The following is a 23,656-nucleotide window of genomic DNA, read 5'->3' as shown; positions in this document are numbered from 1 at the left end:
CAAAAACAGACAAGTCAATGAAACAGAATAGAGAGCCCAAAAATGAACCCATAGTTATATGGGCAATTATACTACAACAAAGGAGGCAAGAATATACAATGGGGAAAAGATATCCTCTTCAATAAATGGTGTTGGGAAAATTGGACTACTCTCTCAACACATACACAAAAATAAATTCAAAACGGATTAAAGACTTAAACGTAAGATATGAAACCATAAGACTTCTAGGAAAAAATATAGACAATACACTCTTTGACACTGGTCTTAGTAATACTCTTTTGGGTATGTCTCAGGCACGGGAAACAAAAGCAACAATAAACAAATGGGACTACATCCAACTAAAAAGCTTTTGTACAGTGAAGGAAACTACCAACAAAATGAAAAGGCCACCTACTGAATGGGGGAAGATATTTGCAAACAATATATCTGATAAGGGGTCAATATCCAAAATATACAAAAAACTCATACAACTCAACACCAAGAAACAATCCAATTAGAAAACTGGCAGAAGAGCTGAACAGACATTTTTCCAAAGAGGACAAACAGATGGCCAACAGGCACATGAAAAGATGCTCAATATCACTAATTAAGGAACCTGCAAATCAAAACCACAATGAGATATCCCCTCACACCTGTCAGAATGGCTATCATAAAGAAAAGACCACAAATAACAAGTGCTGGTGATGATGTGGAGAAAAAGGAACACTTGTGTACTGTTAGTGGGAATGTAAACTGGTGTAGCCACTATGGAAAACAGTATGGAGAGTCCTCAAAAGATTAAAAACAGAACTAACATCTGATCCAGCAATTCCACTCCTGGGTATTTATCCAAAGAAAACAAAAACACTAATTAGAAAAAACATATGCACACCTATTCTCACTGCAGCATTATTTACAACCACCAAGATGCAGAAGCAACCCAAGTGCCCATCCATAGATGAATGAAAATGCAGTACATATATACAGTGGAATGTTACCCATAAAAAAGAATGAAATCTTGCCATTTGCAACAACACGGACAGACCTAGAGGGCATTATGCTAAGTGAAATAAGTCAGAGAAAGAAAAATATCATATGATCTCACTTATAAGTGGAATCTAGAAAATAAAACATATGAACAAACAAAAACAGAAACAGAATTACAGATACAGAGAACAATCAAGTGGTTACAAGAGGTGGGTGGGAGGAGGAAATAGGTGAGGGAGATTAAGTGATACAAAGTTCCAGCTGCAAAATAAATGAGTCACAAGTATGAAATGTACAGTGTGGGGAATACAGTCAATAACTAAGAAATGTGTTTGTATCGTGACATACCGTAACTAGATTTATCGTGATCATTTTGAAATGTATAGAAAAAATCACTATGTTGTGTAACAGGAACAACATAATGTTGTAGGTCAATTACACTTCAAAAACAAACAAACATGCAACAAACTCACAGAAAAAGAGATCAGATTTGTGGTTACCAGAGTCAGGGAGTGGGAGGGAAGGGGGAATTGGATGAAAGCACTCAAAAGGTACTACAAATTTCCAGTTGTAAGGTAAGTAAGTACTAGAGATGTAATGCACAACATGACAAATATAATTAACACTGCTGTATGTTATATATGAAAACTGCTGAGAGTAAATCGTTAAGAGTTCTCATTACAAAAATAAATTTTTCTATTTCTTTAATTTTGTATCTATACGAGGTGATGGATGTTCACTAAAATTACTGTGATAATCATTTCATGATGTACGTAAGTCAACTCATTATACTGTACATCTTATACAGTGCTGTATGTCAATTACATCTCAATGAAACTGGAAGGAAAAAAAGAAAAAAACAAACAATGAATTGGCATCTGGCAATAAGCCCACCCAACCACACAAGAGGTTCCAATCCACTTTTTAGTACCTCACTCTTAAATATGAACAGCCAAGGGCCACGAAACCTTTCAGAAAAGCCTCTATTATAAAAATAGTTTAAATCTAAGAAATAGATAGAAGGAAACAATACAGAAACAAGAAAAAGTAAAAAGGGACTATAATATTCTCAGAGTTAGAAGACATTGTAGCCATGAAACAAAAATAGACTATTAAAAAAATACATATTCAGAGACTTAAAAAGAGCTCTCAAAAAATAAAAACAGGGCTTCCCTGGTGGCGCAGTGGTTAAGAATCTGCCTGCCAATGCAGGGGACACAGGTTCGAGCCCTGGTCTGGGAAGATCCCACATGCCGCGGAGCAACTAAGCCCGTGAGCCACAACTACTGAGCCTGCGCGTCTGGAGCCTGTGCTCCGCAACAAGAGAGGCCGCGACAGAGAGAGGCCCGCGCACCGCGATGAAGAGTGGCCCCCGCTCGCCGCAACTGGAGAAAGCCCTCGCACAGAAACGAAGACCCAACACAGCCAAAAATAAATATAAATAAATTAATTAATTAAAGAAACGTTAAAAAAAAAAAATACTTAAAAAAAAAATAAAAATAAAAAATAAAGGAGATTAACCAAGATGGCGGAGTAGAAGGACGTGCTCTCACTCCCTCTTGCGAGAGCACCAGAATCACAACTGGCTGCTGGACAATCATTGACAGGAAGACCCTGGACTTCACCAAGGAGGATACCCCACGTCCAAGGACAGAGGAGAAGCCACAGTGAGACGGTAGGAGGGGCGCAATCAGAGTAAAATCAAATCCCATAACTGCTGGGTGGGTGGCTCACAGACTGGCGAACACTTATACCACAGAAGTCCACCCACTGGAGTGAAGGTTCTGAGCCCCACGTCAGGCTTCCCAACCAGGGGGTCCGGCTACGGGAGGAGGAATTCCTAGAGAATCAGACTTTGAAGCCTAGTGGGAATTGATTGCAGGACTTTGACAGGACTGGGGGAAACAGAGACCCCACTCTTGCAGGGCACACACAAAGTAATGTGTGCATCGGGACCCAGGGGAAGGAGCAGTGACCCTGGGGGAGACTGAACCAGACCTACCTGCTGGTGTTGGGGGGTCTCCTGCAGAGGCGAGTGGTGGCTCTGTTTCACCGTGGGGATAAGGACACTGGCAGCAGAGGTTCTGGGAAGTTCTCCTTGGCGTGAGCCCTCCCAGAGTCTGCCATTAACCCCACCAAAGAGCACGGGTAGGCTCCAGTGTTGGGTTGCCTCAGGCAAAACAACCAACAGGGAGGGAACCCAGCCCCACCCATCAACAGTCAAGTGGATTAAGGTTTTACTGAGCTCTGACCGCCACAGCAACAGGGAGGGAACCCAGCCCCACCCATCAACAGTAAGTGGATTAAGGTTTTACTGAGCTCTGACCGCCACAGCAACAGTCAGCTCTACCCACCACCAGAGCCTCCCATCAAGCCTCTTAGATAGCCTCAACCACCAGAGGGCAGACAACAGAAGCAAGAAAAACTACAATCCTGCAGCCTGTGGACCAAAAACCACAGTTACAGAAAGATAGAGAAGATGAAAAGGCAGAGGGCTATGTACCAGATGAAGGAACAAGAAAAAACCCCAGAAAAACAACTAAATGAAGTGGAGATAGGCAACCTTCCAGAAAAAGAGTTCAGAATAATGATAGTGAAGATGATCCAGGACCTCGGAATAAGAATGGAGGCAAAGATTGAGAAGATGCAAGAAATGATTAACAAAGACCTAGAAGAATTAAAGAACAAACAAACAGAGATGGCCAATACAATAACTGAAATGAAAACTACACTAGAAGGAATCAATAGCAGAATAACTGAGGCAGAAGAACGGATAAGTGACCTGGAAGACAGAATGGTGGAATTCACTGCTGCGGAACAGACTAAAGAAAAAAGAATGAAAAGAAATGAAGACAGCCTAAGAGACCTCTGGGACAACATTAAACGCAACAACATTCGCATTATAGGGGTCCCAGAAGGAGAAGAGAGAGAGAAAGGACCCGAGAAAATATTTGAAGAGATTATAGTCGAAAACTTCCCTAACATGGGAAAGGAAATAGCCACCCAAGTCCAGGAAGCGCAGAGAGTCCCATACAGAATAAACCCAAGGAGAAACACGCCGAGACACATAGTAATCAAAGTGGCAAAAATTAAAGACAAAGAAAAATTATTGAAAGCAGCAAGGGAAAAACGACAAATAACATACAAGGGAACTCCCATAAGGTTAACAGCTGATTTCTCAGCAGAAACTCTGCAAGCCAGAAGGGAGTGGCATGATATACTTAAAGTGATGAAAGGGAAGAACCTACAACCAAGATTACTCTACCCGGCAAGGATCTCATTTAGATTTGATGGAGAAATCAAAAGCTTTACAGACAAGCAAAAGCTAAGAGAATTCAGCACCACCAAACCAGCTCTACAACAAATGCTAAAGGAACTTCTCTAAGTGGGAAACACAAGAGAAGAAAAGGACCTACAAAAACAAACCCAAAACAACTAAGAAAATGGTCATAGGAACATACATATCGATAATTACCTTAAACGTGAATGGATTAAATGCCCCAACCAAAAGACATAGACTGGCTGAATGGATACAAAAACAAGACCCATATATATGCTGTCTACAAGAGACCCACTTTAGACCTAGGGACACATACAGACTGAAAGTGAGGGGATGGAAAAAGATATTCCATGCAAATGGAAATCAAAAGAAAGCTGGAGTAGCTATACTCATATCCGATAAAATAGACTTTAAAATAAAGAATGTTACAAGAGACAAGGAAGGACACTACATAATGATCCAGGGATCAATCCAAGAAGAAGATATAACAATTATAAATATATATGCACCCAACATAGGAGCACCTCAATACATAAGGCAACTGCTAACAGCTATAAAAGAGGAAATCGACAGTAACACAATAATAGTGGGGGACTTTAACACTTCACTTACACCAATGGACAGATCATCCAAAATGAAAATAAATAAGGAAACAGAAGCTTTAAATGACACAATAGACCAGATAGATTTAATTGATATATATAGGACATTCCACCCAAAAACAGCAGATTACACGTTCTTCTCAAGTGCGCACGGAACATTCTCCAGGATAGATCACATCTTGGGTCACAAATCAAGCCTCAGTAAATTTAAGAAAATTGAAATCATAACAAGCATCTTTTCTGACCACAACGCGATGAGATTAGAAATGAATTACAGGGAAAAAAACGTAAAAAAGACAAACACATGGAGGCTAAACAATACGTTACTAAATAACCAAGAGATCACTGAAGAAATCAAAGAGGAAATAAAAAAATACCTAGAGACAAATGACAATGAAAACACGACGACCCAAAACCTATGGGATGCAGCAAAAGCGGTTCTAAGAGGGAAGTTTATAGCTATACAAGCCTACCTAAAGAAACAAGAAAAATCTCAAGTAAACAATCTAACCTTACACCTAAAGAAACTAGAGAAAGAAGAACAAACAAAACCCAAAGTTAGCAGAAGGAAAGAAATCATAAAGATCAGAGCAGAAATAAATGAAATAGAAACAAAGAAAACAATAGCAAAGATCAATAAAACTAAAAGTTGGTTCTTTGAGAAGATAAACAAAATTGATAAGCCATTAGCCAGACTCATCAAGAAAAAGAGGGAGAGGACTCAAATCAATAAAATCAGAAATGAAAAAGGAGAAATTACAACAGACACCGCAGAAATACAAAGCATCCTAAGAGACTACTACAAGCAACTTTATGCCAATAAAATGGACAACCTGGAAGAAATGGACAAATTCTTAGAAAGGTATAACCTTCCAAGACTGAATCAGGAAGAAATAGAAAATATGAACAGACCAATCACAAGTAATGAAATTGAAACTGTGATTAAAAATCTTCCAACAAACAAAAGTCCAGGACCAGATGGCTTCACAGGTGAATTCTATCAAACATTTAGAGAAGAGCTAACACCCATCCTTCTCAAACTCTTCCAAAAAATTGCAGAGGAAGGAACACTCCCAAACTCATTCTATGAGGCCACCATCACCCTGATACCAAAACCAGACAAAGACACTACAAAAAAAGAAAATTACAGACCAATATCACTGATGAATATAGATGCAAAAATCCTCAACAAAATACTAGCAAACAGAATCCAACAACACATTAAAAGGATCATACACCACGATCAAGTGGGATTTATCCCAGGGATGCAAGGATTCTTCAATATACGCAAATCAATCAATGTGATACACCATATTAACAAACTGAAGAATAAAAACCATATGATCATCTCAATAGATGCAGAAAAAGCTTTTGACAAAATTCAACACCCATTTATGATAAAAACTCTCCAGAAAGTGGGCATAGAGGGAACCTACCTCAACATAATAAAGGCCATATATGACAAACCCACAGCAAACATCATTCTCAATGGTGAAAAACTGAAAGCATTTCCTCTAAGATCAGGAACGAGACAAGGATGTCCACTCTCACCACTATTATTCAACATAGTTCTGGAAGTCCTAGCCACGGCAATCAGAGAAGAAAAAGAAATAAAAGGAATACAAATTGGAAAAGAAGAAGTAAAACTGTCACTGTTTGCGGATGACATGATACTATACATAGAGAATCCTAAAACTGCCACCAGAAAACTGCTAGAGCTAATTAATGAATATGGTAAAGTTGCAGGATACAAAATTAATGCACAGAAATCTCTTGCATTCCTATACACTAATGATGAAAAATCTGAAAGAGAAATTATGGAAACACTCCCATTTACCATTGCAACAAAAAGAATAAAATACTTAGGAATAAACCTACCTAGGGAGACAAAAGACCTGTATGCAGAAAACTATAAGACACTGATGAAAGAAATTAAAGATGATACCAACAGATGGAGAGATATACCATGTTCTTGGATTGGAAGAATCAACATTGTGAAAATGAGTATACTACCCAAAGCAATCTACAGATTCAATGCAATCCCTATCAAATTACCAATGGCATTTTTTACGGAGCTAGAACAAATCATCTTAAAATTTGTATGGAGACACAAAAGACCCCGAATAGCCAAAGCAGTCTTGAGGCAAAAAAATGGAGCTGGAGGAATCAGACTCCCTGACTTCAGACTCTACTACAAAGCTACAGTAATCAAGACAATATGGTACTGGCACAAAAACAGAAACATAGATCAATGGAACAAGATAGAAAGCCCAGAGATTAACCCACGCACCTATGGTCAACTAATCTATGACAAAGGAGGCAAAGATATACAATGGAGAAAAGACAGTCTCTTCAATAAGTGGTGCTGGGAAAACTGGACAGCTACATGTAAAAGAATGAAATTAGAATACTCCCTAACACCATACACAAAAATAAACTCAAAATGGATTAGAGACCTAAATATAAGACTGGACACTATAAAACTCTTAGAGGAAAACATAGGAAGAACACTCTTTGACATAAATCACAGCAAGATCTTTTTTGATCCACCTCCTAGAGTAATGGAAATAAAAACAAAAATAAACAAGTGGGACCTAATGAAACTTCAAAGCTTTTGCACAGCAAAGGAAACCATAAACAAGACAAAAAGACAACCCTCAGAATGGGAGAAAATATTTGCAAATGAATCAACGGACAAAGGATTAATCTCCAAAATATATAAACAGCTCATTCAGCTCAATATCAAAGAAACAAACACCCCAATCCAAAAATGGGCAGAAGACCTAAATAGACATTTCTCCAAAGAAGACATACAGACGGCCACGAAGCACATGAAAAGATGCTCAACATCACTAATTATTAGAGAAATGCAAATCAAAACTACAATGAGGTATCACCTCACTCCTGTTAGAATGGGCATCATCAGAAAATCTACAAACAACAAATGCTGGAGAGGGTGTGGAGAAAAGGGAACCCTCCTGCACTGTTGGTGGGAATGTAAATTGATACAGCCACTATGGAGAACAATATGGAGGTTCCTTAAAAAACTAAAAATAGAATTACCATATGACCCAGCAATCCCACTACTGGGCATATACCCAGAGAAAACCGTAATTCAAAAAGACACATGCACCCGAATGTTCATTGCAGCACTATTTACAATAGCCAGGTCATGGAAGCAACCTAAATGCCCATCAGCAGACGAATGGATAAAGAAGATGTGGTACATATATACAATGGAATATTACTCAGCCATAAAAAGGAACGAAATTGAGTCATTTGTTGAGACGTGGATGGATTTAGAGACTGTCATACAGAGTGAAGTAAGTCAGAAAGAGAAAAACAAATATCGTATATTAATGCATGTATGTGGAACCTAGAAAAATGGTACAGATGAGCCAGTTTGCAGGGCAGAAGTTGAGACACAGATGTAGAGAATGGACATATGGACACCAAGGGGGAAAACTGCGGTGAGGTGGGGATGGTGGTGTGCTGAATTGGGCGATTGGGATTGACATGTATACACTGATGTGTATAAAATTGATGCCTAATAAGAACCTGCAGTATAAAAAAAAAACAAACAAAACAACTAATACTAAACTTTCATTGGGTTATTTGTATGGAAATATGTTAATATAAATGTTTCAGACATTACATGAAATTTCTAAAAATCTTATATTTGTATTTGTATGGAAATATGTATGGAAATATGTTAATATAAATGTTTCAGACATTACATGAAATTTCTAAAAATCTTATATGTTCTGGTATAATGTTATAAGTCATAATCCTAGTTATTACTTTAAAATGTATATCTCAGAAATAACTAATTTTCTTGTCAACTGCATTATTATGAACTTTCATCAAATCTTTAACCGTGGTCATTTTTAAGTCTTTTGTCATTTACAGACAGTTCTGGGTGTACTCTGATGATTTTGCAAATATGTTCCTATAAAAGGGTTTCATCTTCAAGAAATTCATGGAAAAGACTCTGACAAGTACAGGTTTCTGGTAACTGACTGTACTGCTGAACTGAATGAATAATCATTTTCAGAACTCTAATGAAAAACTGATGAACTCATAAAAGTGCTAACAAAAGATCAGGATGAAAAAGAAAATTAATTACATGGGACTGAGTGAACTGAGGAGGATGAGTATAATTTTTGTGACTTTCTGTCTGAATTAAAAAAAAAAAAAAATCCCACAAGGACTCAGAGGCAAAGAATATACAAATCAATTTTCACTGCAAAGTAAAGGAGCTGTTACAGTGGAGGATTACTGGACTGAATGTCAATATTATGACATAGTATGAGTGTGTTTCATGTTTGGTAATTGCAATCATTGTTGCTTTTGTTGTGGTCATCCATGTACAATGCTTGGTGTCAGTCTATTTATCTCTTGTAAAAATAAAATACAGTGTGTGTGTGTGAAAAATAAAATAAATAAAAAAATAAAAAAAAATAAAAAAATAAAAACAGGGCTTCCCTGGTGGCACAGTGGTTGAAAGTCTGCCTGCCAGTGCAGGGGACACAGGTTCGGGCCCTGGTCTGGGAGGATCCCACATGCCACGGAGCAACTAGGCCCCTGAGCCACAACTACTGAGCCTGCGCGTCTGGAGCCTGTGCTCCGCAACAAAAGAGGCCGCGACAGTGAGGCCCGTGCACCGCGATGAAGAGTGGCCCCCGCTCGCCGCAACTAGAGAAAGCCCTCGCACAGAAACGAAGACCCAACACAGCCAAAAATAAATAAATTAATTAATTAATTTTTTAAAAATAAAAAAATAAAAACATACAGAAGACAAGGAAATCTCGTAAGATAGGTTGGGAGATAAGACTGAGACAATATCCTAGTGAATAACTGGCAAAGATGTAGAAAATAGGAGAGAAAACAACTCAACTGAATTTGTACCTGAGCAGTCACAGTCAGTACCATATCCACGTTGTGGCAGGCTATTTCTCAGTGAATTTTTCTGTCTCTTCTACCAGACTCTAAGCTATAAGAGTAGGGCTGGTGTCATATTTTGCTCACCACTGTGCTTTCAGTACCCACCCAAGTCACAACATCTGCTCAATAAATATTTGTGGAATGAATCAATGAAGCAAAACATCCGTTCCCTTAATGTTATTTTAACTTTACTGGTTTACAGTTGTATAAAAACTCTTCTATTTTTATATACTTAAATAATGTTACAATAAAAATAATTTAAGACAAAACTGGGGGGTATTTGTAACTTTGCCCCTTAGAAAAATTACTCAAGTTGGGAAAACACTGTTCTGTTCCATGATATAAGGCCTGAAAAGGAGGAAGAAACAAGTTTACAAAGCCTTTCTCAAAGGCAGCATGAGAAGGGTACAAAAATACGTGGTCAAAAAAGCAGAAGTGACTTATGTTAACCAACCTTTCTAATAGGAAAAACTACATGCAGCACTGAAACTGGTTGTACTCACAATTTTCAACTCAGCCACTTCTGACTGGAGTCGAGGAGCAGCCCAAATCAGTGTAGACACAGATTCAGCCAGACCAGAATCTAACTCCCTAATTAAGGGAAAATAAATAAAATTTAACATTCTTTCAAACAAACAAAACCCCATCATCTGTATCACATACTTGATAGCCTCTAAGGCAATTTCACAAATATCACTGGATTCTCACACTAACTCTAGGCTTCAAGCCATTTCTGTCATCCTATTTTGGAGGGGGAAACACAAACTAAGTAACAAGCCCAAGGTCACAAACTCAGGAAATGGTTGAGCCAAGACTCAAACTTAGGCCTCTTGATTTCAGATTCCAAATTTTCTTTTCAACAGTTGTCTACATTGAGATCAGGCCTTCAAGTGAATAGCAGGAAGGATGTTGTTGGGTATGTGAAGTGGTAGTCCCTTAGTGCTATCGCCCTATGTGTAGGAAGAGACCAGTATTACTACTCCTTTCTCAATTTCCAGAAGTGATTTGACTTAGGTCTTCAAATCAAAATACCTTACTTCATTACAGTTATACAAGATGAAAAAGTTCTAGAGGTCTGCTGAACAACACTGTGCCTACAGTTAAACAATACTGTATTGAGTGCTTTAAAATGTTTAAGGCAGATCTCAAGTGTTCTTATCAAAAAAAAAAAAAGGGGGATACAAGGAAATTTCTGGAGGTGATGACTGTTTTCTAACTTGACTGTGATGATGGTGTACAGGTGTATGTCTATGTCCAAACTCGTCAAATTGTACACATTAAATATGTGAAGTTTTTTCCTAAATCAACTATACCTCAATGAAGCTTAAAAAAAAAAAAAAAAAAGACAAACCAGCTTACTTCATAGACTGGATGAGGCCAAACCGAGCCAGCAGCAGGTCACAGTACAGCTCCAGGATCTCCATGGCCTCCACAAGGTAGTCTTCTCGAATAATGTGCTCCACTCGGATTCGAGCTCGTTCATCTTTCCCAGCAGCCAGATAGTCAGCAATCTCTTTCCTTGCTTTCTGGGCCAGTTCCGCTAAAGCACAAATCACACTCCAGTCACAAAGTAGTAGTATACTAGGCCCTGGCCTGCAGGCAGACATCCACCCCAAAACAGAAAAGTGGGTGTTTCTACTATATCCTAGCTCACCCTCCTTTAGCAAATTTAGTCTCATCTCATCTAGTCTAGAATTTGCTACCTCGTCTAGATGAGAATATTGTTTGTGTAGCCAGAAATTTCCACCTATGGAGTCACGTTACCTATTCCATAGCAAGAGTATGTTCCTTTCCCTGCAACAAAGTGATTCAGTCTAACTAGTCACAAAGGACAGCAGAAATGTATCCAAAACCTAAAGGATATGGGATCCTTAAGACTTCATAGTGCTAGCCTGAAAGAGCCAATATTGAGGTGCTAGGATTCAGTGATGTATTTTGGGAAAGAAAATACAATGCAATCATGCATAACTCACTTTTTTTTTTCTCCAATAGTTTAAGACGGTTTATGACTAATCTCAAATTGACTCGTAAACGCTCAGCTTTAAATCCAGAGCCCAGCATGCTGTGCTGTTCCTCCTGGAAAAAGATAAGAAGCACAATGACTACTTTCAAGTTAAAATTAGTTCAGGAACTAAGACCAGTTAGAGGGTGGATTATTTGACATTATAAACCAGAGTAGTTTTCTAATACAGGTAAATATAACATGATCTGACTCACATTTTTTCAAGGTCATTTGGCTGTTGAGTGGAGAACTGATTGGGGAGAGATAACAATGGAAGCAAAAGAACCAAGAACAAGGCTATTACAACAGTCCAAACAAAAAATGAAAATAGCTTAGTCTGCGATAGTTAGCAGTGGTGATGGTAGAAGTGATTAGATTTGAGATCTATTTTGAGCACAGAGATGAAAGAACTTGGTGATGGATAAAATGAGTATCTATCTCTGTACTGGTGTAGGAGTGGGCTGATAAAAACAAAGAAGCAGGAAGGCCTCCTACTTCTCCCCCAAAAAAGATAAGAAGTAGTGATAAGAAAGATTATCAAATTTAGAACTAAATTCAAAAATATTATCACCTTAATTCCTCAAATCCTCCTAAGTCTTAGCCTTTGGAAAAAGCTACTGTCCAAGATCACAGAAATATCATTAACATCTACCCACATACAAAGAAATATACAAAGAGGTAAAAAAGTTTAAAAAAACTGCTCTATAAAATTCAACAACAGGGATAAACAACAAGGTCCTACCGTATAGCACAAAGAACTAAATTCAATATACTATGATAAACCATAATGGAAAAGAATATTTTTTAAAAAAAGAATGTATACACATATATAACTGAATCACATTGCTCTATAGCAGAAATTAACACAACACTGTAAACAACTATACTTCAGTAAAAAAAATTTAAGAACAAAAAGCAAAATAAAATAAAATTCGACAACAGAAGGCTATTATTTACTAAGACTTTTACTGAACAGCAGAGTTATAGTCAACAAAACTACTCCCTCCACCCATAAGACTTTAGGGTATAACACTGTGCATTGACCACTGTGCACTCTGTATCAAGACAGCACTATTTCTCTCTATTAATTATGGACCTGAACTTCAAAACATGTAATATCCAAACAAAAGCTAGGCCTAACAAAGTAACCGAAGGACAGACAAACCAAAAAACATACCCAATGTAAGGACAAACACTAGGAATAGTATGTCTGCCTGTGCATAAACCACTAATAGAAAACATCAGATATATTTTCCTTTTGTGAAACTGCCTGCAGAATCCTTTATACTTCATTTAATAATTAACCCAAGTCCCAGTTTACAATGGTAAATATCTGGGATCCATTATAATACTAAATTATGTTCAATCCATTTAACAAATATTCGCTGATTATCTCTATGACAGACAATGGCTAGATGCTGGAGATAAAAAAATTTAGAAGGCACAGTCCTTGTGATCAAAAGAACTTATATTCTTTCTATTGGAAAAAAAACAGCTAAGAATATCTGGCAACTACATTACTATTTGCTAAGAACTAGAATTCTAGAGTAGTTCTCAACTGGAAGTGATTTTGCCTAGAGGGGACGTTTGGGAACGACTGGAGACATTTTGGTTTGTCGTGATTTCAGGAGATGCTACTAGCATATATAGCAGGCATCCAGGGATGCTGCCTACATCCTACAATGAACAGGACAACACCCCCGCCCCAAACAAAAAAAATCCAGCCCAAAATGTCAATAGTGTCAAGATTAAAAAACCTATTCTAGAGAAAAGACATGCAACCTGCTCAGGGATGTTACAGAATTCTTTCTAGGAGAAGAAAAAGCCTAAGCCAAGTCCTGAAGGACAAGCAAGATATTCGTAAGGTAAAAAGAGGGTGTGACTATCCCGGGCAGAGGGAGTGATGTGTGTAAAATCCAGGTACCAGAGAGAACAAGAAGTTTTGTGAGAACACAAGTTCAGTACAGCTGAAGCATGGCATTAATTACAGCTTATGCCACATGTCTCATAATCCTAAATTCAAAACTTCAATTCAAAAATTATTTAGATGACGTCAGGTGCTATAGTAGGTTCTGGTGCTGACTAGATCCATACAGTATTCCTGTTCTGAAGGCATTCATAACCAGAGATAGATGGGAATTAGAAAAACAGCCAGGAAAACAGTAACTAGTACTAACATTTACTCTACCAGGCACTTGCCCAAGATCAGCCAGCAACTAAGTGGTAGAGCTAAGAATAAAACCTAAGTGCATCTGAATTCAAAATCCAATTGAACAATCCTAATCATACACTACTACATCATTTTTGGTACTAACAATTGTGATACAATATATATTTTTAACCCCCTTCAACAAATATTTATTGAATGCCTACTATGCTGTGACAGGCCCTGGAGATAATATTGGTAAGGAAAAACAGACATGGTTACTGCCCTTATGGAAGTTTATAGTCTCGTTAGAGAAACTTATCACATCAGTAACTAAAATAACAACTGCAGTAAGGGCCACAAAGAAATAATGGTTCTCTGGAGTTTATTATTATGGGATTTGAATTCTTCAGTGGATACTGTCTCATAGATAAAAGATAACAATACTGGGGGTCTGATACAGTTATAAGTTATGACAGAAAAACGTCAAGATTTCTCAGTGGTTCTTAAGTAGTCTATAATCATCAGATGCCATCAATACTTGCAAACAAAATTTTAGTCACATCTGTACTTTAAATATTTTCAGGAGGCTTAAAAACATATACATTTTGACCGAGTAATTCTACTCCTAGAAACTTAACCTAAGGAAATAATCAGCGCTTCATGCACAGAATTTTATACAAAAATATTTATCAGCACATTTTAAGACCAAAAAATTGAAATAATGAACCATATGAATAATGAAATACTGTTCTTACTAGTTAAACAAATTATATATATTTATGATGGAATTTTAAGTAGCCACTAAAATATTTTTTAAAAAGCATTTACTGGGACTACCCTGCTGGCGCAGTGGTTAAGAATCCGCCTGCCAATTCAGGGGACATGGGTTCAATCCCTGGTCCAGGAAGATCCCACATGCCACGGAGCAACTAAGGCTGTGCACCACAACTGCTGAGCCTGTGCTCTAGAGCCCACGTACGGCAACTGAGCCCGTGCGCCGCAACTACTGAAGCCCACGTGCTCTAGGGCCTGTGTGCCGCAACTACTGAGCCCACGTGCTGCAAATACTGAAGCCTGCAAGCCTAGAGCCTGTGCTCTGCAACAAGAGAAGCCACCGCAATGAGAAGCCTGCACACCACAACGAAGAGTAACCCCCACTCGCTGCAACTAGAGAAAGCCCGCACACAGCAACGAAGACCAAATGCAGCCAAATAAATAAATAAAAAGCATTTATTAACATATTTATTAATGGTATTAGTTTAAAAAGCATGACTATATATGCAGGATGACTCCAAACTCTGAGTTTAAAAAAAAAACACATATGTAAAGACAAAGGCTAGACTAAAACAACAAACAAAAACAGATTTAGTTTTTCCTATATGTAAAACTCTTTTCAAATCCAAGGAATTTGGACTAACATTAAAGCTAACACTAAAAACGAAATCTACCTCAGAAAGTATATAATTTAGAATTTCTAGCAAAAGACAAAGAATAATATAAATAAATTCATTTGCCTCCTTAGAAAAGCAAAATGTTAATTCATCAGTAAACATTAAGAACAACTTATCAGAATAGGTATCTAAAGTGGCTAGACACTGAAAGACACAAAAGTGTTAGTGGAAGAGACAGGTTATAAGGGGGTAGCTTTAGCAACATGAAGAAACTCCGGAGGGTGTAAAGACATCTCTATTTCACATATTTGCCTAAAATGGGTCAGCATCCACAAATGCTAGTTTGGGACCATACTGAAACAGCTTGGAAAAGAAAGGAACCCAAACAATCATAAGAATAGGGACTCTTGAAGAAGAAAAGTGCTAAAATTCTCTGAAAGAGGAGCTTAAAAATATTTTATGCTGCAAATATAAATCGAACTCTGTGAAGGAAGTTGAAAATACTGAAGTGAGGTCTCTATTTCACTGTTAATCTTTTGGCTGGGAATGTGTGGGGGAGTTTCTCTCCCCTCAAAACCCTACTGTAAACCTACTGTAGAAAGCAGATAAAAATAAACCTAAATTACTAATCTTACGATTCAGTAATAGTATTTGTTCAAATTTACAAAAAGTAAGTAAAATCACAGGGCCCCTTTAAAGGAGTCTAACAATCACGGTGCCAGCTGGAAACACAGTATCCACACCCGGGTAATGGGAGGAGACTTTAATAAAGAGACTACTTACAGGACTTCCCTGGTGGTCCAGGGGTTAAGACTCAGCTCCCAATGCAGGGGGCCCAGGTTCAATCCCTGGTCGGGGAACTAGATCCTGCATTCATGCTGCAACTAGGAGTCCGCATGCCCCAACTAAAGATCACGCACGCCGCAACGAAGATCCCACATGCCACAACTAAGACCCAGTGCAGCCAAATAAATAAATAAATATTTTTAAAAAGAGAAACTACTTACAAAGGTGTGGGTAAGATTTAGAGAAACCAACAAAGGACAGTGAATTGCCCCAGAACCATTAACACATCTAGGCCTGAAGGGGCAAGATGAGGAAGTAGAACCTGGAGAGGGCAGCTATATGGAAAGGGCCACCAGACAGGAATCAGGCAGAGGTATGCAGATCACTTGCAGCAACCTGGAAGGGAAGCAGCAGGGGAATAAATACCTAGCCCTCATTCCTCCTGCCGATCCGTCTACCCTACAACTGGAAGCCAGAAAGCAAAGGGGCCCACATACACGGTACACATGAATGAGCCTCCAGGGATGTAGATCAGAGAGAAAAGGATGGTATGTGGCTCTGAAGGAGGAAACAGAAGGTATCCAGCCCAAAGACTATTATTTTTCCACAAGACCAAAGAAGCCAGAACCTACATCTACCAAAGCAACCTCAGGTTTACACCGTACTAAGACTTCAGTTAACCAAGCTAGAAAATTGAAGCTAAATGGCCTTTCTACAATAATAAGTACAGTATAGTGAATATAATTTCAGTTCTTACAGTATAATCTCTAAAGTCCCTTTCAACCCTATGATTCTGCAGGACACTAAATATCCCATTGTACTGAATTATATGAAATAGGCAAAAAGGCATAGACAACTGAGATTAATCCTCAAGACATCTCTTGCAAATCTTACTTCTTAAAAGTAACATAATCTGCACACCCATGTTCATAGCAGCATTATTCACTATAGCCAAGCAGTGGAAACAATCTGTCCATTGACAGATGAATGGATAAACAAAATGTATATACATGTGTGTATATATACACACACAATGGAGTACTAATATTAGTACACTCCAATAGTCCATGTTGTAGCACATGAGTTTCTTCCATTGAAGGTTAAATAATACTCTATTCATCTATCAATATTCTAGCAGTATTAGTCTATCATACCCTGAAAGAAATCTGTGCAGAAGACCATGAAGACACATGTATACAGATTCTGTGGTAGTAAGGAGGTGGAGGAATGCTAAGTGTCCATTACAAGAAGACAGATAAAATGTAACAGAAACATGACAGAATACTATCCAGAAATCAGAATTAATGAACTAGCTATACTTAGAACAACATGAATAGTCCTTAAAAAACAGAAGTAAAGAACAGGGTTCTAGGTTCAGTATTCCTTTCACTGAATGAAGCTATAAATCCTGAAGAGCATGTATGGAGCAGCTCTTTGAAGATTCTGAAAAGTAAATAATAGAAGCTGGATGGAGACCAGAATTTGACATGCCAATAAAGTGGCAGTGAGTTTATCACTTTTTTTCCTCTTATATTCACTGGCCTAGATGCAAGGCAGCCTGAAACCCAGAAGTGAGCACTCATAGAGAAAAGAAGAATATCAAGAGAAGCTCTCTAGTCCTGCCTTGAGAGACCAGAAAGGGGACCCCTGGTGTGGACAGAGTGGGTGAAATACACCAAACGAGGAAAGTCAACTCACTGAAAAGACAACATACATCAATGCTGAGATTATACAGACGTTGGAACTGACAAAACTTTAAAGCAGCTACTATAAAAATGTTGCAGCAATTCAACTACACTTCAATAAAAAAAAAAATTTTTTTTAAAGTTGCAACAGGTAAGGCCAAATACTCTTGAAATGAATAATACAAAGTCTCAGTAAAGAAACAAAAGACATAAAGAGGAAACAAACTTTTTTTTTTTTTTGGCTGCGTGGAACCCAGCCCCAGCAGTGAAAGCCACGAGTCCTAACCACTGGACCACCAGGGAATTCCCGAGGAAACAAACTTTAGAAATGAAAAATACATCAAGAGTAAGAAACTTACTGTATGAGCTGGAGAGCAGAAAGAAAATGACAGCAGAAAAAGCCAATACACTTCAAGATAGGTCAATACTACATAACCAATCTGAAAAACAGAGATAAAAAACATTGAAAAAAGTGATCAAAGCCTCAGATATCTGTAGGACAAACAGCAAAGGATCTAATGTTTGCATTGTCAGAATCCCAGAAGGATGGGAGAAACAGTTTGGTACCAAAAAACTTTTGAAAAAATACTGGCTGAAAACTCCCCCAATTTAGCAAAAGACATAGATCTACAGACTGAAAGAGCTCAGAGAGCTCCAAAGAAATGTATGCCTGGACTCATCTTAATCAAATTGAACACTAAAGACAAATTTTTTTAAATACTGAAAGCAGTCAGAGAAAAACACGTTACCTATAGATGACCTATTCAAATAATAGATTTCACATCAGAAACAATGGAGGCCAAAAAGTGCCAAAAGAAAAGAACTGTCAACCCAGAATTCTATATCCAGAGACAATATCCTTCAGAAATAAAGGTGAAATAAGTCATTCTCAGATGAGGGAAAGTTAATAAGAAAACTTGGAAAACTAAAAAAAGGAAGAAATAGCAAATATTTATATCTTATATTACAGAAATGGCAAATATCTGGGTAAATATAATAGATGGTTCTTCTCTGGAGTCTCCTAAAACGTATTTGAGGGACACTTCCCTGGTGGTCCAGTGGTTGGGATTCCGCACTTCCACTGCAGGGGGCGTGGGTTCGATCCCTGGTTGGGGATCCTGCATGCCAAGTGGCATGGCCAAAAAAAAAAAATTTATATTTGACAGTTAAAAGCAAAACTAATAACACTGTCTGACGGGGTTTTTATCAATGTATGTAGATGTAATACATAAGAAAACCACAACATAATAGTATAAAGGGGGACAGGGCAAAGGGACCTATATGTTTCTATATTCCACAATAAGTAATAAAATACTGATTCTAAGTAGATTGTGAAAAGTTATGTACAGCCACTGTAATCTCTAGAGTGACCAGTAAAACATACTGTATCAAAAAATAGACTAAAAAACTTGACAGATTTTAAATTTGATACTAAAGTGTTCAAATAACCCAAAAAGAAGGCAGGAAAGCAGAAACAGAAATGAAAAACAGAAAACAAATAATAAATTGGTAGACCTAAAATCAAATATACTAATGATTACATAATTAAATAAAAATGATCTAAACACAAAACACAGAGAATTGTAACTATGTATGGTGACAGATGTTAACTAGACTTTCTAGAATGGTTCAAAAAATGATCCAACTATATACTGCCAAGAAGAAACTCACACCAATACAATAACGTAGGTAGGTTAAAAGTAAAGGATGAGAAGATGGCGGAAGAGTAAGACGCGGAGATCACCTTCCTTCCCACAGATACATTAGAAATACATCTACACGTGGAACTGCTCCTACAGAACACCCACTGAACGCTGGCAGAAGACGTCAGACCTCCCAAAAAGCAAGAAACTCCCCACGTACTTGGGTAGGGCAAAAGAAAAAAGAAATAACAGAGACAAAAGAATAGGGACGGGACCTGCACCAGTGGGAGGGAGCCGTGAAGGAGGAAAGGTTTCCACGCACTAGGAAGCCCCTTCGCGGGCGGAGACTGCGGGTGGTAGATAGGGGAAGCTTCGGAGCCACGGAAGAGAGCGCAGCCACAGGGGTGCGGAGGGCAAAGCGGAGAGATCCCCACACAGAGGATCGGTGCCGAGCAGCACTCACCAGCCCGAGAGGCTTGTCTGCTCACCCGCCAGGGCGGGCGGGGGCTGGGAGGCGAGGCTCGGGCTTCCGTTGGATCGCAGGGAGAGGACTGGGGTTGGCTGCGTGAACACAGCCTGAAGGGGTTAGCGCACCACAGCTAGCCGGGAGAAAGTCCGGGAAAAAGTCTGTAGCTGCCAAAGAGGCAAGAGACTTTTTCTTGCTTCTTTGTTTCACGGTGCACAAGGAAAGGGGATTCAGAGCGCCGCCTAAATGAGCTCCAGAGACGGGCGTTGAGCCGCGGCTATCAGCAAGGACCCCAGAGACGGGCATGAGACGCTAAGGCTGCTGCTGCCGCCACCAAGAAGCCTGTGTGCGAGCACAGGTCACTATCCACACCGCCCCTCCCGGGAGCCTGTGCAGCCCGCCACTGCCAGGGTCCTGTGATCCAGGGACAACTGCCCCAGGAGAACCCGCGGCGCGACTCAGGCTGCTGCAACGTCATGCGGGCCGCTGCCGCCACAGGCTCGCCCCGCATCCATACCCCTCCCTCCCTCCGGCCTGAGTGAGCCACAGCCCCCGAAGCAGCTGCTCCTTTATCCCCGTCCTGTGTGAGCGAAGAACAGACGCCCTCAGGTGACCTACACGCAGACGCGGGTCCAAATCCAAAGCTGAACCCCGGGAGCTGTACGAACAAAGAAGAGAAAGGGAAATTTCTCCCAGCAGCCTCAGAAGCAGCAGATTAAAGCTCCACAAACAACTTGATGTACCTGCATCTGTTGAATACCTGAATAGACAACAAATCATCCCAAATTCAGGAGGTGAACTTTGGGAGCAGGATATATTAATTTTTCCCCTTTTCCTCTTTTTGTGAGTGCATAGGTGTATGCTTCTGGGTGAGATTTTGTCTGTATAGCTTTGCTTTCACCATTAGTCCTAGGGTTCGGTCCGTCCGTTTTTTTTTTGTTTTTTTAACTTAAAAAATTCTTTTTCGTAATAAATTTTTTCTTAATAATTTTCTTATTTTTTATTTTAAAAAATTTAAAAAAAAATTTTTAATAAATTTTTTCTTAATAATTTTTTCTTATTTCAAAAACTTAAAAATTTTTTTCTTAATAAATTTTCTTAATTTGTGTATTTTAAAAAATTAATAAATTTATTTTAAAAACTTTAAAAAAATTTTTTCTTAATTTTTAAATTTTTTATTATAATAGCTTTATTTTATTTTATTTTATTTTATCCTTTTTCTTTCTATTTTTTCTCCCTTTTATTCTGAGCCGTGTGGATGAAAGGCTCTTGGTGCTCCAGCCAGGCATCAGGGCTGTGCCTCTGAGGTGGGAGAGCCAACTTCAAGACACTAGTCCACAAGAGACCTCCCAGCTCCACGTAATACCAAACGGCGAAAATCTCTCAGAGATCTCCATCTCAACATCAAGACCCAGCTTCACTCAACGACCAGCAAGCTACAGTGCTGGACACCCTATGCCAAACAACTAGCAAGACAGGAACACAGCCCCATCCATTAGCAGAGAGGCTGCCTAAAATCATAATAAGGCCACAGACACCCCAAAACACACCACCAGACGTGGACGTGCCCACCAGAAAGACAAGATCCAGCCTCATCCACCAGAACACAGGCACTAGTCCTCTCCACCAGGAAGCCTACACAACCCACTGAACCAACCTTAGCCACTGGGGACAGATACCAAAAACAACAGGAACTACGAACCTGCAGCCTGTGAAAAGGAGACCACAAACACGGTGAGATAAGCAAAATGAGAAGACAGAAAAACACACAGCAGATGAAGGAGCAGGGTCAAAACACACCAGACCTAACAAATGAAGAGGAAATAGGCAGTCTACCTGAAAAAGAATTCAGAATAATGATAGTAAAGATGATCCAAAATCTTGGAAATACAATAGACAAAATACAAGAAACATTTAACAAGGACGTAGAAGAACTAAACAGGAACCAAGCAACAATGAAAAACACAATAAATGAAATTAAAAATACTCTAGAAGGGATCAATAGCAGAATAACTGAGGCAGAAGAACGGATAAGTGACCTGGAAGATAAAATAGTGGAAATAACTACTGCAGAGCAGAATAAAGAAAAAAGAATGAAAAGAACTGAGGACAGTCTCAGAGACCTCTGGGACAACATTAAACACACCAACATTCGAATTACAGGGGTCCCAGAAGAAGAGAAAAAGAAAGGGACTGAGAAAATATTTGAAGAGATTACAGTTGAAAACTTCCCTAATATGGGAAAGGAAATAGTTAATCAAGTCCTGGAAGCACAGACAGTCCCATACAGGATAAATCCAAGGAGAAACACGCCAAGACACATATTAATCAAACTATCAAAAATTAAATACAAAGGACAAATATTAAAAGCAGCAAGGGAAAAATAACAACACATAAGGGAATCCCCATAAAGTTAACAGCTGATCTTTGAGCAGAAACTCTGCAAGCCAGAAGGGAGTGGCAGGACATATTTAAAGTGACGAAGGAGAAAAACCTAAAACCAAGATTACTCTACCCAGCACTGATCTCATTCAGATTTGATGGAGAAATCAAAACCTTTACAGACAAGCAAAAGCTGAGAGAGTTCAGCACCACCAAACCAGCTTTACAACAAATGCTAAAGGAACTTCTCTAGGCAAGAAACACAAGAAAAGGAAAACACCTACAATAACAAACCCAAAATATTTAAGAAAATGGGAATAGGAACATACATATCGATAATTACCTTAAATGTAAATGGATTAAATGCTCCCACCAAAAGACACAAACTGGCTGAATGGATACAAAAACAAGACCCGTATATATGCTGTCTACAAGAGACCCACTTCACACCTAGGAACACATACAGACTGAAAGTGAGGGGATGGAAAAAAATATTCCATGCAAATGGAAATCAAAAGAAAGCTGGAGTAGCAATTCTCGTATCAGACAAAACAGACTTTAAAATAAAGACTATTACAAGAAACAAAGAAGGACACTATATAACGATCAAGGGATCGATCCAAGAAGAAGGTATAACAATTATAAGTATTTATGCACCCAACATAGGAGCACCTCAAAACATAAGACAAATACTAACAGCCATAAAAGGGGAAATCGACAGTAACACAATCACAGTAGGGGACTTTAACACCCCACTTTCACCAAAGGACAGATCATCCAAAATGAAAATAAATAAGGAAACACAAGCTTTAAATGATACATTAGGGCTTCCCTGGTGGCGCAGTGGTCAGGAATCTGCCTGCCAATGCAGGGGACACGGGTTCGAGCCCTGGTCTGGGAAGATCCCACATGCCGCAGAGCAACTAAGCCCATGAGCCACAACTACTGAGCCTGCGTGTCTGGAGCCTGTGCTCCGCAACGGGAGAAGCTGCGACAGTGAGAGGCCCGCGCACCGCTATGAAGAGTGGCCACCACTCGCCGCAACTGGAGAAAGCCCTCGCACAGAAACGAAGACCCAACACAGCCAAAATAAATTTTTGAAAAAATATATACATTAAACAAGATGGATTTAATTGATATTTATAGGACATTCCACCCAAAAACAACAGAATACACATTTTTCTCAAGTGCTCATGGAACATTCTCCAGGATAGATCATATCTTGGGTCACAAATCAAGCCTTGGTAAATTTAAGAAAATTGAATTCGTATCAAGTATCTTTTCTGACCACAACCTTATGAGACTAGATATCAATTACAGGAAAAGATCTGTAAAAAATACAAACACATGGAGGCTACAC

General features: G+C 38.9%; 1 protein-coding gene across 5 annotated transcripts in view; it reads right to left on the bottom strand.

Annotated features, from left to right (window-relative positions):
- Positions 1-23,656, bottom strand: part of IST1 (IST1 factor associated with ESCRT-III) — a 43,247-nt gene that overhangs the window by 8,472 nt on the left and 11,119 nt on the right. For all 5 annotated transcript variants that reach the window (XM_068527234.1, XM_068527237.1, XM_068527235.1 and 2 more), the window contains 3 exons: positions 11,766-11,868; positions 11,152-11,332; positions 10,296-10,383 (listed from right to left, as the gene is read on the bottom strand). In XM_068527234.1, the coding sequence (XP_068383335.1) occupies positions 10,296-10,383; positions 11,152-11,332; positions 11,766-11,853 (357 nt within the window). In that variant the 5' untranslated portion in view covers positions 11,854-11,868. The remainder of the gene's footprint in view (positions 1-10,295; positions 10,384-11,151; positions 11,333-11,765; positions 11,869-23,656) is intronic.

This window comes from Eschrichtius robustus, chromosome 19 (assembly GCF_028021215.1).
Source record: "Eschrichtius robustus isolate mEscRob2 chromosome 19, mEscRob2.pri, whole genome shotgun sequence".
Lineage (NCBI taxonomy): Eukaryota > Metazoa > Chordata > Mammalia > Artiodactyla > Eschrichtiidae > Eschrichtius > Eschrichtius robustus.
This window is presented reverse-complemented; position numbering and strand designations above follow the sequence as displayed.